An 18,804-nucleotide genomic window follows, 5' to 3' on the forward strand; every position below is an offset into this window, starting at 1 on the left:
AATGAGGGTGGGTGTTAAAGGAAAAGGGTCTGAGGGGTGGGAATGAAGTCATCAGGAACTCAGTGAAGGGTGAGGGGATCAGGGACTAGGATTTGAGGGGACCAGCGACTAAGGGGGTGAGGGGATCAAGATGGTATTGAGGGCATCAGGGAGTGAAGAGATGAGGGGATCAAGGATAAGGGTTGGGGGATTAGGGAATGAAGGGTGTGAAGGGTTTGAGAATGGGGGTTGAAGAGATTAGAGGTTAAGGGGGTCAAGGAGAGAGGGGTTGAGGAGATAAGCAACTGTGGCATGAAGGGGAGCAGGAGCTGAGAGGTGAGGGAAATGATGTGTAATGAGAGAGGGTGATGGGCTGGAAGGTCTAAGCTAAAAGGGGTCATCATTTGGGGTGGGGGGAGAAGGAATCTGAGACCAGGGGGCAGTGGAGACCTGAAGTAGGCCAAGGACCTGAGGAAAAGAAAGACTTCAGGAGACAAGCGAGGCTAGGAGGGACAGGGGCAGAGACCTTTCCTGTGCATAGTCGATGCGAATATCTTGGTCAGAATCATCTTCCTTAGCCATGCTGAGAAGTTAACTGCTCCCTGCTTCTCTCCCACTGTGAGTGCGGACAGTCCGTTGCTGTGGTGATGAACCTGCTCAGTTCAGTCCACTCCAGGCTTCCCCAGTTATCTCTGCCCCTCCCCCCACTCTGAGAGTGCGGCCTCTGTGGGCCAATGCTGATGGGCAGTCCCCCTACCTATGGGGTGGGGGGTTTGGGTCTGCCCTGGGAGCTCCCCTGGATGAGGCCGGGCTCTCCGCCATCCTTTTGTCTTAGGGACACCCAGAGACAGAGACTAGTGAGAGTGGGGAGTGAATGAGTGAAAAAGTCTGCTCTCTGAGAGGAAAAAGAGGCTGAAATTATGAGAGCGGGGTGCTGGTCACCTTTCTAGACTTTACTTTCCTCATCTGTAAAATGAGGGGGGCTGGTCCTAGATAACCCCTAAGATCCCTGCCAGCTCTAAAAGTTATCATCTTGTGGTTTTGGGAAAAGGGACTAGAGCTGTGATTTTATTGATGGAGGGGAGGGAGGGGGTCCCCCCGGAGAACTCCATCCTGTCTACCAATTTAGGTCAACACCTTCTCTGCAATTTGCAGTCTTACAGTTACCTCAGAGAACATTAACAGGTTGACTTGATCAGGGTCATAGAGCTCATTTGTGTCAAAGGCTGGTCTTGAACCGAGGTCTTCCTGCCTTGGAGGCCTGATCTCTACCCACTGCTGCCACTCAATCTCGTGATCTCTCAGACCCCATGCTCCCCCCGTCCCTTGGCTCCTCTTGTGATGAAAATAGGCACTGGTTTTAGGGATTGGAAGATAGTACGTTATAGAGGAAAGACTACGTGGCTTAGCGTGAGGCTCTAGGTTAGAATCCCAGCTTTGTCTCTTAACACCAGTTTGATCTTTGGAGACATCTCTGTCGCCTATGTCTTCAGACCTCAATTTCCTCTTCTGTAAAGTCAAGGGTCAGTTTAGAGCAGTGGTATCAAACTCAAATAGAAATGGGGGTCACTAAGCCATACCTAAGGATCCATATATATTAACTAGTTTTAAATGTAACCTATTTTATTGTATTTTTATTTATTTTGCCAAATGTTTCCAATTACAAATATTTATCTGGTTCTGTCCACACTCCAGAGTGTTGTGGGTCCAGCCTGTAGTGGACATGTTTGACACCTCCAGGCTAGATGATCTTGACAGTAAGGAGTTAGCTAGCTCATACAGTAGATAGAGCACTGGGCTTGGAGGCAGGAAGACCTGGGTTTAAAGTTCAGCCCCAGATACTTGCTAGCTGTGTGACCTTGAGCAAGTCACATAACTTCTGTTTGCCTCAGTTTCCTCATCTGTATGGGGAGAATAGCTCCCTCCCTTTCCCACAGGGGTGAGTTCAAATGAAATAATTTTTGTAAACTCTAACTCTTGACAATGAGTAGGTGCTATATAAGCACTAGTGATTATTATTAAGAGGAGCAGCTAGGTGGTGCAGCGGATGGAGCCTGGCCCTGGATTCAGGAAGACATGAGTTCAAATGCTGATTCAGACACTTAGTAGTTGTGTGACCCTAGGCAAGTCACTTCACCCTGTTTGCCTCAGTTTCCTCATCTGTAAAATGAGCTGGAGAAGGACATGGCAAACCACTCCGGTGTCTCTGCCAAGAAAACCCCAAATGGGGTCATGAAGAATAGAGCACAACTGAACTACAAAATTATTATTAAATCCCATGACTAAATTATGAAGTTATGAGACTGGAACTCTGAAGTACAGGGGAAAGAACTCAGATCTGGCTCGAGTCACTCCATTTCTCTAGACCTGTTTCCTTATCTATAAAATTAAAGGGCTGGATTAGGTGAACTTTTAAGGTCCCTTCCCACTCTAAAGCTATCATCCTCTAATTCTTTTATTGCCTGACCACATGAATGAATAAGTAAGTCTGGTTGAAATGAATGTCAGGTGATAGGTCTGAGTTGTATAACTTCTAGAATCATATTTTAGGAGATTAAAAGGGCCTTCGGGCCTAGCCCAAGGGTCTTAATCCATCTAGTCAAAGCCTCCCATTTTACAGATGAGAAAACTAAAGCCTGAGTGACCTGCCTGAGGTTCCACAGATAGCGGAGCTGGTAGACGATCCCACTGCACTACGCTGCTTCCCATCATCTGGTCCACCTGAACTCGTCTTATACAGGAAGACACTGGGACTTACCTAAGTTTCACCCAGAGAGTATAGAGATCCAAGTTTTAAACCCAATTTTTCTTATTCAGATGTAGTAGTGTTCTTGCAACTATGTCCGAGTGAGCTCACTAAAAGCCATTGTCACCACTACTTTAAAAAGAAAAGAAGAGAAACAAACATCTCTCAGAGTATGTACCGAAATGACAGGGGGTCGGTACATCGTCTTCATTTCACTTCTTCCATACTTCAAATTATTTCATAGGCGTGGGCACTTCTTCCACCAACAAAAACAGCAAGTCCTTCATGCTTTAGTTAAAAATCTTCTTGAGTTGCCATGACCACAAAAATTCATCACCTAGGAGCCAGCCTTCTGGCGATGAGCTTCCCTGAACTTAGCTCGGTCCTCATAAAACAGCTGATGCAGAGCAGCACCTTGCTCTTCTATTGCAGTTGCTGTTCTGTCATTTCAGTTGTGTCTGACTCTTTGTGACCCCACTTGGGGTCAATTTTGGCAAAGATACTGGAGTAGTTTGCCATTCTCCAGCTCATTTTTGTTGTTGTTCAGTTGTGTCTGACTCTTCTGTGATCCCATTTGGGGTTTTCTTGGCAAAGATACCGGAGTGGTTTGCCATTTCCTTCTCGAGCTCATTTTTACAGATGAGGAAACTGAGGCAAGCAGGGTGAAGTGACTTGCCTAGGGTCACACAGCTAGTAATTTTGAGGTCAGATTTGAAGTCAGGAAGGCTCATGGAAGGAGATGAGCTTTCTGACTGCAGGCCCAACTCTATCTACTGTACCATCTACCCACCATCTTCTGTCTTATTAGGACCTAAAAGGAACAGCAGCACTCCATTGTCATTGTCACCTGTTGCCTCCACCACTCCAATGGTCCAAAGTTATTCCTTCTTCCGGTGAACTCATGGCTCTTTTCCTCTTGCTTTTCATGTACCTTCACACTGTGCTTTATTCCTAACTATTATTAGATTGTGAATATTTTGAAGATAAAAGCCTTGTCTTGTTCATCTTTTTATAGTGTATAGTAAATGCTCAAAAAATTTTTTTAATTGAATATAAGAAAAACAACTCATATACTTAGAGGTGAGACTGGAGGAAGTGTATAATTTCACTAGAGTGTATTCTATCTAAGATAAGAGAAATAAAGAGAATGGGCGTTATGTGCCATCAGCATTATCAACAAACTATGTGAAATCCCACAATTCATGAGTTTAATTTGCACTTCTTTTTAAAAATAAGTTTATTCTTTTGTTTACATTAACAAAATGTCTCCTAATATACCTCCTCTCCCCTTCTCAGTGAACAATCTCATGTAATATATAATATTTTAAAAATTTTTTGAAGAATTTTATTTTAGACCCAAATGCCAAAACACAAATACTGAATAGAGAAAAGAAACAAAAACATATCATAAACTGAAATACAAAGAAAGGGAAAAAAGCATGTCATGTGCATAGCAGAACATAAGAGAGGATTCAAAATATGTAACAATGAATTTTAATTTCATGAAAGCCTGTATGACAAATAATATGTGTTGTGTTGAGAACTGTCCATCTTTTCTTTGCTTCCTTGTAAATTTTCTTTTGTTTTCTGCTGTGCACTTTTTTACTCTGTCCTTTTTTTCCCTCCCCCCTGCCCAAGAAAGCTACAATTAAGTTTGGATATATTTCTCTATAGCTATAGATACATACATACACATAAACATATATAAATACATATATAGACATATACTTTCCCAAATAAATTCTATTCCTGGTCTTTGTTTTTATGCTCGTGCATGTCTCATTTCCTATCTCTCCTGCCTCCTCTACTTTACCTCTTCCCACTACCTTGCCCTCCTATTACTTGCCCACCCCCCCTCCAAGGAGCCCTCTCCTATCCTCCCATTCCCATAAATCCAAACACCCTTCTATACCCCCCTTTTACCTATTCCCTCACTCTCGCCTCTAAAGATCCCTCCCTTGTCCTCTCCTCCCTCCCTATGCCTTTGCTATTTTAACAATATTTTTAAAGACCAAAAAAAAAGAAGAGAAAAAAGTCAGCAAAATGGATCAATACATTGAAAAAATGTGAAAATATGTGCAGCTAGGTGGCTCGGTGGACAGAGTGCTGGACCTGGAGTCAGGAAGATCAAATCCTGCCTCAGATACTTAGTAGCTGAGTGACCTGGATCAAGTCACTTTACCTGTATTTTACTTCCTAATACCTTCTCTGTAAAATGAGAATGATCCCAGGGTTGTTGTGAGGATTAATGGAGATCACAACTTCTAAGTGTTTGGCAAACTTTAAAGTGCCATTATATAAATTGTATTATTATGATGATGATCTAAACTGTTAGTTTTCCCATCTCTGCAAAAGTTTGAGATGAGGTGAGGTGGGGTGAGGTGGGAGTGTGGGGGGTTTCTTCTCATTTCTTTTCTTTGGGACCATGCGCACTCTGAGATCCCCACTCTTTCACTTATTTTCATTCTTTCCCTGTCCGCTAGCTCATTTCTTACTGCCTACGAACATGCCCACATTGCGTGCATCTTCAAAATATCCTTATTTGATCCATTCTATATGTCTTGTGCCCTTTGTAGCCAAGCTCCTCGAAAAGACCTTCTACAATAGGTGCTTCGGCTTCCTCTCCTCTCATTCTTTTTGGAATCCCCTACAGTACTGCTTCTGTCCTATGATTTCATGGACACTGCCCTATCCAGAGTTACTGATGATCTCTTAGTTGACAAAACCCGTGGCCTTTTCTCATTGCTCATTCTCCTTGACCACTAGGCAGCCTTCACACTGTCGATCATGCTCTCCTCCTTGATATTCTCTCCTCTCTAGGTTTGCAGGATACCGCTCTCATCCTGGTTCGTCTACTACCTCTCTGACAATGCCTTCTCCATCTCCTCTGCTGGATCCTCTTCCAGATTACACCTTCTAACCTTTAGAGGTGTTCCTCTAAATTCTGTGTGGAGTCCTCTTTTCTTCTCCCTCTATAGTACTTCACTTGGTGATCTCATCAGCTCTCACAGATTTAATTACCATCTCTACGCTAGTGATTCTCAAATCAACCTATCCTGCCCCAGCCTCTCTGCTGTTGCCCGGTTTTACATCTCCAGCTGCTTTTCAGATATCTCAAACTGGATATTCAATAGGTATCTTAAACTCAATATGTCCAAATAGAAGTCATTCTCTCTCCCCCAAACCCTTCCCACACCCCTCTCCTTCTTTTCCTGCTATTGTAGAAGGCAGCACTATCTTCCCAGGCTGTCAGGCTCACAATGAAGGAGTTATTTATCATCAACCCCTTACTACCTCTCACTCCCTGTACCCAAGCTGTTGCCAAGGCCTGTTGATTTCACCTTATACCTGAATTATTGCAATAGACTGCCAATGGGTTTACCTGCCTAATGTCCCCTCCCTCCAATCCACCTTCTATTCAGGTACTAAACTGATTTTCCTAAGGTACACCCCCACTCCCCACACTCCAGTGGGTTCCTATTGCCTCCAGAAGCAAATATAAAATTTTCCGTTTGACATTCAAAGCCTTTCATAACCTAGGCACCTCCTACTTTCCAGTCTTCTTACACATTATTTCCTGACAGGTATTATTTGATCTAGTGACACTGGCTTCCACCAATAAGCCACTCTGTCTCTTGGCTTTAGGTGTTCTCTCTAGCTGTCCCCATGACTGGAACATGCTCCCTCTTCCACTCCAACTATTGACCTCTTTGACTTCCTTTAAATCCCAACTAAATTCCCACTTTATACAGAAAGCCTTCTCCAATCCTTCTTAATTCAGTGCCTTCCTTCTGCTAATTATTTCCTATTTATTCTATTTGTATAGTTTATATACTGTAAACTATATAGTTCATATCCTATAAACTATATAATTCATATACTATAAACTATATAGTTTATATACTATTTATATAGTTTGCTTTGTATATATTTGCTTATGTGTTGTCTCTCCCATTAGATTGTAAATTCCTTCAGGGCAGGGACTGTCTTTTGCCTTTTTTGTATCCCCAGCATTTAGCACAGTGCCTTGCACAAATTGGGCACTTAATAAATGTTTGTTGATTAATTGATAATTTTGAAACATTCACTTTTTAATATTTAATTTTTCTCAATTACACGTAAATAAAAAATTTTAACGTTCATTGAAAAAAAATTTGAGTTCCAAATTCTCTCCTTCCAATTCTCCCCTCCCCTCTCCTTGAAAAGTCAATTTGATATAGATTATACATATATAATCACACAAAACATTTCCATATTAGCCATGTTGCAAAAGAAAACACAGATTAAAAAAACCAAGAATAATAAAGTAAAAAAAAGTATGCTTCAGTAAGCATTCAGACTCCATTAGTTCTTTTGCTGGAGGGGGATAGCATTTTTCATCACAAATCTTTGGAATAGCTTAGGATCATGGTATTGCTGAGAATAGCTAAGTCATTCGAAGTTGATCATCATAAAATATTGTTACCGTGTACAATGTTTTCCTGGTTCTGCTCATTTCACTTTGCATCAGTTTATGTAAGTCTAAAAGTATCCTGCTCATCATTTCTCATAGAACAATAGTATTCTATCACATTCGATATGCTACAACTTGTTCAGTCATTCCCCAATTGATGAACATCTCCTCAATTTCCAATTCTTTGCCATTACAAAAAGAGCTGCTATAAATATTTTTGTACATATAGGTCCTTTTCCTTTTTCTTTGATCTCTTTGGGGTATAGACCTAGTAGTGGTATTGCTGGGTCAAAGGTATGCACAGTTTTATTGCCCTTTGGGCATAGTTCCAAATTGTTCTTCGCAGTGGTTGAATCAGTTTACAACTCCACCAACAGGGCATTAGTGTCCCAATTTTTCTATATCCCCTCCAAAATGCAACATTTACTTTTGATATCTTTGTGTTTGCTCTTTCTGTTTACAGTTTTTTAGTCATTGTGAATATTGTCTCCTTGGTTCTGTTTACTTCATTCTGCATCAGACCATGTAAATCTTTCCATGTTTCTCTATATTCAACACATTCATCATTTCCCCTAAGTACTACTTTGGCTGCATTCCACAAATTTTTGTGTGTTGTCTCATTATTGTTGGTCTCTTTAATGAAATTATTGGTTGTTTCTATTATTTGTTCTTTTTTTAAATTTAAATTTATTTATTTAACATATTTGGTTTTCAGCATTGATTTTCACAACAGTTTGAATTACAAATTTTCTCCCTATTTCTACCCTCCCCCCCACTTCAAGATGGCATATATTCTGGTTGCCCTGTTCCCCAGTCAGCCCTCCCCTCTATCACCCCGCTCCCCTCTCATCCCCTTTTCGCTTCCTTTCTTGCAGGGCAAGATAAATTTCTACGCCCCATTGCCTGTGTATCTTATTTTTTAGTTGCATGCAAAAACTTTTTTTTTGTTTTTGAACATCTGTTTTTAAAACTCTGAGTTCCAAATTCTCTCCCCTCTTCCCTTCCCACCCACCCTCCCTAAGAAGTCAGGCAATTCAACCTAGGCCACACATGTATCATTATGTATAACCCTTCCACAATACTCATGTCGTGAAATGCTAACTACATTTTGCTCCTTCCCAACCCATCCCGCTTTATTGAATTTTCTCCCTTGACCCTGTCCCCTTTCCAAAGTGTTTGTTTTGATTACCTCCACCCCCATCTGCCCTCCCCTCCATCATCCCCCCCTTTTATTTTTTTTTATCTTCCTCCCTCTTCTTTCCTGTGGGGTAAGATACCCAACTGAGTATGTATGGTATTTCCTCCTCAGGCCAAATCTGATGAGAGCAAGGTTCACCCATTCCCCCCTCACATGCCCTCTCCCCTCCTCCCACAGAACTGCTTCCTCTTGCCACCTTTATGCGAGATAATCCACCCCATTCTATCTCTCCCTATCTCCCTCTCTCAGTATGTTGCTCTCTCATCCCTTAATTTCATTTTATTTCTTTTAGATATCTTCCCTTCATCTTCAACTCACCCTGTGTCTGCTCTCTCTCTTTTACATATATATATATATACACATAAAAACACACACACACATATATATATACATACATACACATACATACATATACACATAGATATATACATACATACACATTCACTTATATATATACATAAACATATATATATATGCATATTCCCTTCAACTACCCTAATACTGAGGTCTCATGAATCATACACATCATCTTTCCATGTAGGAATGTAAACAAAACAGTTCAACTTTAGTAAGTCCCTTGCAATTTCCGTTTCTTGATTACCTTTTCATGCTTCTCTTGATTCTTGTGTTTGAAAGTCAAATTTTCTATTCAGTTCTGGTCTTTTCACTGAGAAAGCTTGAAAGTCCTCTATTTTATTGAAAATCCATATTTTGCCTTGGAACATATTATTTGTTCTTTGACACACTCATTCTTTAGAACTATTTAGTTTACAACTAATTTTTAATCTATGCTTCCATGACCCTTTATTGAATGTAATTTGTATTGCATTATGTTTTGAAAAGGGTGCATTTAATATTTTTGCTTTTTTGAATTTGGCAGTGAAGATTTTATGCACTAATACATGGTCAGTCTTTGTGAAGGTATCATGTATAGCTAGATAAAGGTATACTACTTTCTATTCCCATTCAGTTTTCTCCATAGATCTATCATATCTAAATTTTCTAAGATTTTATTCATCTACTTAAAACTTTTCTTATTATTTTATGGTTAGATCTATCTACCTCTGAAAGGAAAAAATTGAGGCCCCCCCCACTAGTACAGTTTTACTATTTCCTACTGTAATTCATTTAACTTTTCTTTTAAGAATTTGGATACTATGCCATTTGGTACATATATGTTTAATGTTGTTATTACTTCCTTGTCTATGGTATCTTTTAGCAAGATGTAGTTCGCTTACTCATCTCTTTTAATTATGTCTATTTTTCCTTTTGCTTTGTCTGAGATCATGATTGCTACTCTTGCGTTTTTTACATCTCTAAAGCATAGTAGATTCTGTTCAAGCCCTTTATTTTAACTCTGCATTTGTCTCTCTGTTTCAAGTATATCCCTTGTAAACAGCATGTTGTTGGATTCCGGTTTCTAATCCATTCTGATATCTGCTTTCATTTTATGGCTGACTTAATCCCATTCACATTTACAGTTATGATTATTAATTGTGCATTTTCCTCTCTCCTATTTTCTTCTGTTAATACTTCTCTTTCTCTCATTATCCTGTTCCTCCTCTAATGTCTGTTTTGCTTCTGACCACTGCCTTCTTTCATCTTCCTTTTATCACAACCCCCAATTTTTCATTACCTTTTCCTCTCACTTCCCAGTTGGGCAAAATAGATTTCTATACCCAATTGAGTGTGTATGTATGTGTGTGTGTATGTGTGTGTGTGTGTGTGTGTGTGTATGTATGCATATACATATATATATGTTTCCCTCTTTGAACCAATTTAGGTTTCAAGCATTGCCTGCCTCCCTACAGTCACCATTTTCTCCTCTACTGTAAAAGCTCTTATGTGCCTCTTTTATATGAGATAGTTTTCCCCAGTCTTCTTCTCCCTTCTTCTATGATCTCCCTTTTTCTTACATCATCTCTACATAATTGACTCAATTTGGCACCCTTTGTTTCTGTAGAATTTTTCTAATTGCCCTAATAATGACAAAATTATTAGAAGTTACATGTATCATCTTCCCATAAAGATATAGAAACAGTTTAACCTTATTGAGTCCCTTTCAACTTCTCTTTCATAATTACCTTTTAATGCTTCTCTTGAGTCATATTTAAATGTCATATTTTCTATTTAGCTCTGGTCTTTTCATCAGGAATGCTTGAAATTCTTTTATTTCAGGGCTGTCCAAAATGCAGCTGGTGGGCCGCATGTGGCTTGGCAGTGCTATTTATGAGGCCCACCTATAAGCATAGAAATTTACATAAATGCTTTAGTAAATGAAGCCACGCTACTGCAGAGCTCTCACTAAAATGGCAAATCAAAATATATTGTCTCTTGTTTCAATTAAAACCTAAGGTTGGACAGCACTGGTCTATTTCATTAAATATCCAGTTTTCCCTTGAAGGATTATACTCAGTTTTGTTGAGTAACTAAGCTGTAGTTAGCTGTAATCCTAGCTCTTTTTCCTTCCAGAATATCATATTCTAAGCTCTCTGCTCCTTTAATGTGATAGTTGCTAAATCTTGTGTGATCTTGACTATGGTTCTGTAGTATTTGAATGGTTTCTTTTTGGCTACTTGAAGTATTTTCTATTTGACCTTCAGAGCTCTGGAATTTAGCTATAGTACTCCTGGGAATTTTCATTTGGGGATCTCTTTCAAGTGATCAGTGGATTCTTTTAATTTCTATTTTACATTTTGGTTCCAGCATATCAGGGCAGTTTCCCTTGATAATTTCTTGAAATGTGATGTCTAAGCTCTTTCTTTGATCATAGTTCTTCTCTTTTTCCATTCTTTTGACTTTGTTTTATTGTTTCTTGATGTCTCATGGAATCATTAGCTTCCATTTGACCAATTCTAATTTTTAAGGAATTGTTTTCTTCAGTGAGCTCTTTTTATACCTCTTCTAACATTTGGCCAATTATGTTTTTTAAGGAGTATTTTCATTAGTGAAGCTTTGTAACTCTTTTGCCATTTGGCCAATTCTTTTTTTAAGGTGTTATTTTCTTTAGTATTTTTTGTGCCTCTTTTACCAAGTTGTTAGTTGTCTCTTCATATTTTTCTTCCTTGGTTCTCATTTCTTTACCTAATTTTTTGTCTATTGCACTTATTTGACTTTGAAAATAATTTTTTAGCTCTTACAGGAATTCTCATTGAGCTTGTGTCCAATTAATATTTTTTTTCCTTTGAGGCTTTGTAGCTGTTTTCATATTATTGTCTTCTTCTGAGTTTATCTCTTGATCTTCCTTGTCACCATAGTAGCTTTTTATGGTCAGGTTCTTTTATTTTGTTCATTTCTGTCCACCCTATTTCTTGATTTGGAACTTTATGTTAAAGTTGCGCTCTGTTCCTGGTGTGGGAGGAGGAAGGGTAGTCTCCTACACTTCAGGCTTTTTTGCACTGCTGTTTTCAGAAGTAGTTCCAGGAGTTTGAAAGTTTTGGTGCTTCCAAGGTGATGTGATCTGGCAAGAGGTGTAGTCACTTTTCTCCTGGCCCGCATGTTGGTCCTTACCTGTGAAAGACACCTGCTCTCTTGGGATTGTGATCTATATCGTTCCTCAGAGTCCCTGCTCCCTTGGTACCTGAAATGACACTGCTCCACAGGGTCCCTGCTCCCTCTTGAACAGCAGTACTTCTCTCTGCTCTTAAACTGTGAACCAGAGTGGGTATAGGCAATTGGGTCTTCAAACAGTGTTCTGTTCTGGGAATAGCACAGATGTCCCCTGTAATCTCTTCTTGACTAGTTGCTGGATCTCCTCACCATCTCTGGCTTAAGAGCTCCCAATGCTGCTTCTGCTTTTGTTGCCTACAGCTAGTCCCACTACTGCTATTGCATCCATGTGAGCTCTGGGACAGTCTCTACCTCTGTCACAGATTTCTCTTTCCAACCTCTTAAGGTGTCTTGGGCTGGAAGAATGTCTTACTCTGAACTTTTGCTGGCTTTTGCCACTACTTCTATTTGAGCTTGGATGAATGCTTCCTCTATTCTGCCTTCTTAGCTCTTAGACTGGGCAAGTCGCTTAATCTCTCTCTGTCTTAGTTTACTCATCTGTAAAACGAGGATAAGAATAGAACCTATCTCTTGGGGTTGGCATGAGGATCAAATGAGATAATAAATGTAAAGCATTTCGCAAACCTGGAAGTTCTATGTAAATATTAGCTATGATTATTATTTTTGATGGAGTTCAGATAGAAATTGGTCCTGGAATAAGTTGCTATCCTGATATTATTCCTTTATATATGTTCTGCAGATTCTTACACAGGGCCATAAAATAACTTCTTTTTGTAATTGAATAGAAAGGTTGGGATGTATACTCATCTTCTCCAAGTGCACTGAAAGCATCCTTGGGGCAACTTCATTGGCAGACAGTGTGATAGGGATGATATATACTTCATTCTATTCCCACATAGTTTTGATTTCTTCTGCTAGGCCTCTATATTTTTAAAGCTTTTCATTTTACATGGCTTGGAGAGTATGAATATTTAGTGTCTAATTTAAAATATTGTTGTAAAATTTTATGTGGGTCAATATTATATTCAGGTGATCATAGCTCACATTTTCATCTGTAATAATGCTTAGGTTACAGCATAAATCATTTGTTAAGTAATCAAGGTTTGCATTTGTAGTGTGGAGATTTATCATCATTTAGTTTATAAAAGATAATGAACATCTAGCCACCAGGCTAGGTATCTGAGAGGTATTTGCTAGGTACAGATGAACTAGGCTTAATTTTGAAGGCTTTCTGTAATAATAATAATAATAATAATAATAATGTATTTTCATGGTTCATGCTTCTACCCATTACCTGCTTGGGAATATCAGAATCTAGCTAGATATTTGAGAAGTGCTAAATTTTTGTAGCCTATAGCGATGTGTTTCATGGCATAATCTACACTGACAGCTGAGTCTGGACTCCTTATGAATAACCCCTGTGTAGCTTCTTGTATTCCATTCCTGATGGTCATAATAATCCCCTTCATTTCCTTAGTTGCTTCTGACATATAGTAAGTGCTTAATAAATACTTGTTGACTGACATGACAGCCATTTGCTCACTGTTTTTTTGAGCATGGAGGGCCTTTTTTTCTACTCTTGGATCCTAGTTGTTTCATAGGCTCCACTTTTGGTTATGTTGACAAAGCCAGTGACGTATCCCTATTAACAGCTTCTTCCTGTTGCTCAGTGAAGTGATATTTACTTACTCCAAAAGTATTTCTAACTTGCTTATCATGTGCTCTAAAAATGTCTATCAATCTCCCCCCTTTTCATGTTTAGAGTTCATCTTTCTATAGTTACCTTAGGACCTATTTCTTGTAAATACTGTTAGGGCGCTTTCCAAATCTCTGACAATCCATTTTCACAATTCTAGATGCGTACAAACTGGTATTATGTAGGTGTTAATTGCTTTAAATGTGTTCGTCCTATTTAGCTCTGATTTCAGAACGCCAGTAAGTCTTTTAACGTACTCAGTGGAAGCCAACTCCTTAATATTATTATGCTTGATGAGTCATGCCTGGAAGAGATCAAGGTATCATCTTCTTCCACTGGTTCAATGTGACATCTGGATTTAAGCTTAAAGCCTTCTGTCTCTCTCTTTCTTTGGCACACATTAAGAATTTTATACTTAACAAGTCCAAATGATGTGATATTATTGGAAAAAGATTCCACAAAATGTAAGAGTTGTTTAATTTGTTTTTCAGTGGAGTCACATAGTTTGATGTTATCCACATATATTAAGTGCTTAATAATAATAAAAATAATCTCATTTAATTTGGAAACCATACTTAACTCTACTTGCTAGGCAAAACCAAAATAGATGTATCTATCTCCTTAAAAGATGGCAATGTATGATATGAATTGTTCTTTCAATTATTATTGTGTTGGTAGCATATTTTAAATAGATAATGGTATTCTATGGAGACATCAAATACTCCAGCATTCTCACTATAGTTGGGTATATTTTATACATTTGCAGAATGTAAATAAACCATGAATAAGGAACTGGCAAAGTCTCTGTGATAATTAACAAAGGCAGTTGTGTTTTAATGATTTGGGGCTGCTTATTCAATAGTTACTGAATCAATAAATTGCTTTTTCCACAACAAATTTAGTGTCAAAAGATTAGAATACCAGTGGCTCCTTCAAATAAAGACCAATTATGTATTTATGTGCTGCATACAAAGTATTCACAACCTGTATCAAAATTTAATAAAAAAAACTATAAATGCAAAAAACTCAATATGTTTACTAAGGAGCGAAAAAAGTATTCCAGAAAGTCCCAGGGGATGTAAAGAATAGTTTCTTCTTTTCCTTCTCTTCAATCTTCTTCCCTAGTTAGATCATATTTGGGCTTTGGGGATCTCTTTTTGGTGTGACACATTTAAGAAGAATATTAACCAATTGGAGGCTATCCAGAGGTGGGTGACCAGGATAGTGCCCCAAAGTGGAATGAGTTGGCCCAGTAGATAGTAAATTTCTTAGCTATAGAGGTCTTCAAGGTGAAGCTAAACAACCACTTGTTATGGATATCCAGAGAGGATTCTTGTTCGGGTATTGGTTAGACTAGACGACCCCTGGTCCCTTGCAGCTCTGAGATCTTGTGATTCTATGACAATATGTATTGCAAGGGTCCCTACCTTGCCTCTCAACATCGTCACAGAAGCTCTATGCCCATGCTTTGGGCAAGTGGGCCTTGATCTATAATTCTTCCCTCCTTCACCTCTTTTCCCAGATTCTCTCATCAATTATTTTTCCTTCTCTCAGGCCTCCAGTCTGGTCTTTAAGAACCTCCCCTTGTCTCCCAACCCAGTTATCTGAGTTCCTTATGTTCCTTATCTCGAGTGTCTACTGCCTAAGTAGTCTCTAGCAGTAGGTACCTCATGACATGGCAGTCTCTATCCACTTAGCCATAATTTTCCCATGTTGAACTGGTTTCCCTTGATTCAAACATATTATTTTGGTTTGGCTTTATTTGCAGTTTCAATTTAGAATGAGGGAAAAGTAGAGAATCATTATAGTCTCTAACCATTTTGGCCCAGATCCTCCTTTTTTAAAGCTTTTATAAATGGATATTTATTTCAAAACCATAGCACGAACAAACATACAAATATTTTCCCTAGTACCTAAGGAGCGTACACTTCTCTGACTTATACCATATTGATCTTAGGGGAGAAATAGATTCTAAAAGTGGGGGCAGTAGCATCAACTGAACAAATATGTAGGGTCTGTGTATATGCTAGACCCTGGTGACACCCTTCCCCCCACCTCCACCTTTAAAAAGTTTGTGGTCCCTAGGTTATTTTTTATTTGTTTTTTTAATTCTGTATTTAACAAACACTCCTCCTGCATGTTCCCATATACAAAGCAGAATGTAAAAAGATTATATATGAAACCATGAATCTCTGTTATGTCCTAGTTTCTTAAAAGACCCTGGGATAGAGTGGTAAAGGCAGGCAACTTCCCCTCTACCATCCTAAGGCCTCTGGGGAGCGTGGCAAAGGCAGGATATAGTGGGGTGCAATGGAAAGAATGCTGGATTTGGAGTCAGAGAACCTGAGTTCAATTTCAGGCACTACTGTTCATTACCTGTATAACTTTGGGAAAGTCACTAAACTTTCCTGGGTCCTCGTTTCCTCATTTATAAAAAGAAGAGTAAAGACTAGATAACCTCAGAGGTATTTTCCAGTTTTAAGTCTATGATTCTGTGACCTCCTCTGGCCTCCCTCTCCTAATACTTTTGGGGTCACACTTCCCCACCCTGGACCGTAGATCTTTCCCCAACTCACCCTCCCCCAACTTTGCCTCTACCCTCCCTCCTAGGGATTTCAATCTAGGACTCTCTCTTCTTCACTTTGTCCTGACTTTACTGACAAACGTCTGTCTCTTTTCTAAGGTCCAACACTGAAGTGGGGACCACATAGTTAGTACACTGGAAAAAAACTACTAGACCTGAAGCCAGGAGATTTAGGAAGGTGGGCCTAAGCCCCGGCTCTGACACTAGTTCTGTGACCTTGAGGAAGTCATCGGGCTGTGATATAGAATCGAGAGATCTAAATCATAGTTTTAGCACTGGAAGGGACCTCGGAGGCCATCTAGTCTAACCCTCTCATTTTACAGAGGCCCAGAGAGGGAAAGTGGCTTGCCTAAAGTCACCTAGCTGGTAAAAAGCAGAACCAGAATTTGGACTCAATTCCATTATTCCAAGTTCAGGACCGTTGCCCCTGTACCATGCTGCTTCCCTACATAGCGGAAGGAGGTGCTGAGTTTGGAGTCAAATGACCTGAGTTCAAACTTAGACTCTGCTATTTGTTACTGTTGGACCCTGAGCTCTTCACTTAATCTCTGAAACTCAGTTTCTTCAGATCTGTCAAATGAGGGAGTTGGACCAGATGATCTCGAATTTCCTTTCTAGCTCTAACTACTCTGAATCTCTTCCGTCTCACATGAAGTCAAGGTAATAATACTGGCACCGTTTGCATCACAGGGTGATGGACAAAAACCATTTTACGAACCTTCGAGAGCTCCGTAAGTGGGAGCTATTGCCATAACAGAAACATCATCATTATTATCATTGCTTCTGTTATCTTCCCTCCAATATTTATAGCACAGTGGGAGCGACAGATCAATGTGGCTGATTGAACTGGTCCTTTGAAATCTTGCTGACCTTGAGATTGTTCACATCCTGTTATGGAACAATATAGAACAAGGCAGTCCTGTGGGATTCTGTTCCCAATCGAACCTCTAGGGCCAGCCCAGAGTGACTCGGAAAAGATGCACAATGAGCTCTGACTCTCGGTTCCCTTTGAGGTGGGGGTCTAGGGTGGGATGATCAGTCATGAGGAAGTTATTGCTGCTGTATGCTCCTGGGGGTAATTTTTAAACTGATCTTCCTAAGGCATTTTCTCTATAACAACTTATGTTTGTGGTGTAGTAGTAGTAGTAGTACTAGTAGTACTAGTAGTAGTAGTAGCAGTAGTAATAGTAGCAGTAGTAATAGTAGTAGTAGTAGCAGTAGTATAATAATAGTAGTAGTAATAGTAGTAGCAGTAGTAATAGTAGTAGTAGTAGTAGTATAGTAATAGTGGTAAAAGTAGCAGTAGTAGTAATAGAAGAGGAAAAAGAAGACATCTAAGTAGCATTTTGAGATTTACAAAGTGTTTGACATACATTATTTCATTTCTTCCTCGTAACACTTGTAAGATGTGTTATTATTATATCCATTTTATACTTGAAGAAACTGAGGCTGTTTTTGCTTATAGTCATACAGCCAGTAAGGGTCCAAGGTAGGATTTGAAGCTAGGTGTGTCTTGATTTCAGATGTAGAAGTAATGTTTTCACTTTCCTCACAATAGCCCTTCTGAGGTAGGTAACGTAAATCTCATTATATCCATTTTGCAGATAAGGAGACTGGCGTTCAGAGGACTCACTGTCAAATTGCTGGTCCACAGCAGGATCAAGGCCGAAACCCAAGTCTTCTGGGTCCATGACCGGTGCTCAGTCTTCTGTGACACAGCGCCTTCATATATCTGCCATGCCTTGCTTCTCTCCTTATCACCTACTCTTTCCCTCCCTCCATCATCCATCCCGCCCTTCCTACCTTATTTCACATTATTCCCCTCCACATACTTTGTGCTCCAGCCAAATCAGTCTATTCTCTGTATTGACCTCTGGCCCCAAAACATGTACATATACTCACACCTTCGTACCTTTCTCATATTTTTCCCTACGCCTCCAATATCCTCCCTCTTCTTCACCTGACAAAGACCTAACCAGCCTTTAGAACAGCTCAAATGTTACCTTCCCTTGACTGTTACAGTCCCAAGAATCTCACAGACAACTTTGTTTTATAATTCTCTAATGCATTACCCAGGGAGCAGCTGGGAGGTGCAGTGGATAGAGTGTTGGTCCTGGAATCAGGAAGATTCACCTTCCTGAGTTCTAATGTGCCCTCAGATGTTTCCTGGCTGTGTGACCCTGGGAAAGTCACTTAACCCTGTTTGCTTCAGTTTCCTCATCTGTAAGATGAGCTGGAGAAGGAAATGGCAAACCACAGCAGTATTTTTTGCCAAGAAAACTCCCAAAGGGGTCAGGAAGAGTTGGGCATGATTGAAACATGACTGTACAACAACAACGATGCACTATCATGTAATATTGTATATTCTAGTTCTTCATGTTTGTGTCTTATCCACCTCCTAGCTATAAGGTCTATGAGGGTAGGGATAGTATCTTATCTAGACTTTGTATCTCTCTAGCACTAGGCACAATGTCTTGCACAGAGAAGGAAATTTCTAAATGTTTGTTGAATGAAGGAATCTTTTCTTCAGTTCTATCCCTCCACAAGCCAAATACAGCTACAATAACAAATAGCCTCAAATGACTTCTTTTGGGGGAAAGATGAGTTTGAATTAGTGAGATATCTGAAGTAAAGAATA

At 39.5% G+C, this 18,804-nt stretch overlaps 1 protein-coding gene across 3 annotated transcripts in view; it reads right to left on the reverse strand.

Annotated features, from left to right (window-relative positions):
* Nucleotides 1-5,932, reverse strand: part of LOC118849162 (sodium/potassium-transporting ATPase subunit alpha-2-like) — a 68,145-nt gene extending 62,213 nt beyond the window's left edge. Inside the window, exon 1 of one of the 3 annotated variants that reach the window (XM_036758242.1) lies at nt 5,922-5,932. Coding sequence is in view for 1 of the 3 variants with exons in the window: in XM_036758241.1 (XP_036614136.1) it covers nt 506-561 (56 nt within the window). In the remaining 2 variants the exon portion in view is untranslated. Of the gene's footprint in view, nt 1-505; nt 562-4,331; nt 4,349-5,921 lie in introns of those variants that run through there. The other 2 variants (XM_036758243.1, XM_036758241.1) reach the window with 2 other exon arrangements.
* Nucleotides 5,933-18,804: the final 12,872 nt, after the last annotated feature.

This window comes from Trichosurus vulpecula, chromosome 4, assembly GCF_011100635.1.
Source record: "Trichosurus vulpecula isolate mTriVul1 chromosome 4, mTriVul1.pri, whole genome shotgun sequence".
Classification (NCBI taxonomy): domain Eukaryota; kingdom Metazoa; phylum Chordata; class Mammalia; order Diprotodontia; family Phalangeridae; genus Trichosurus; species Trichosurus vulpecula.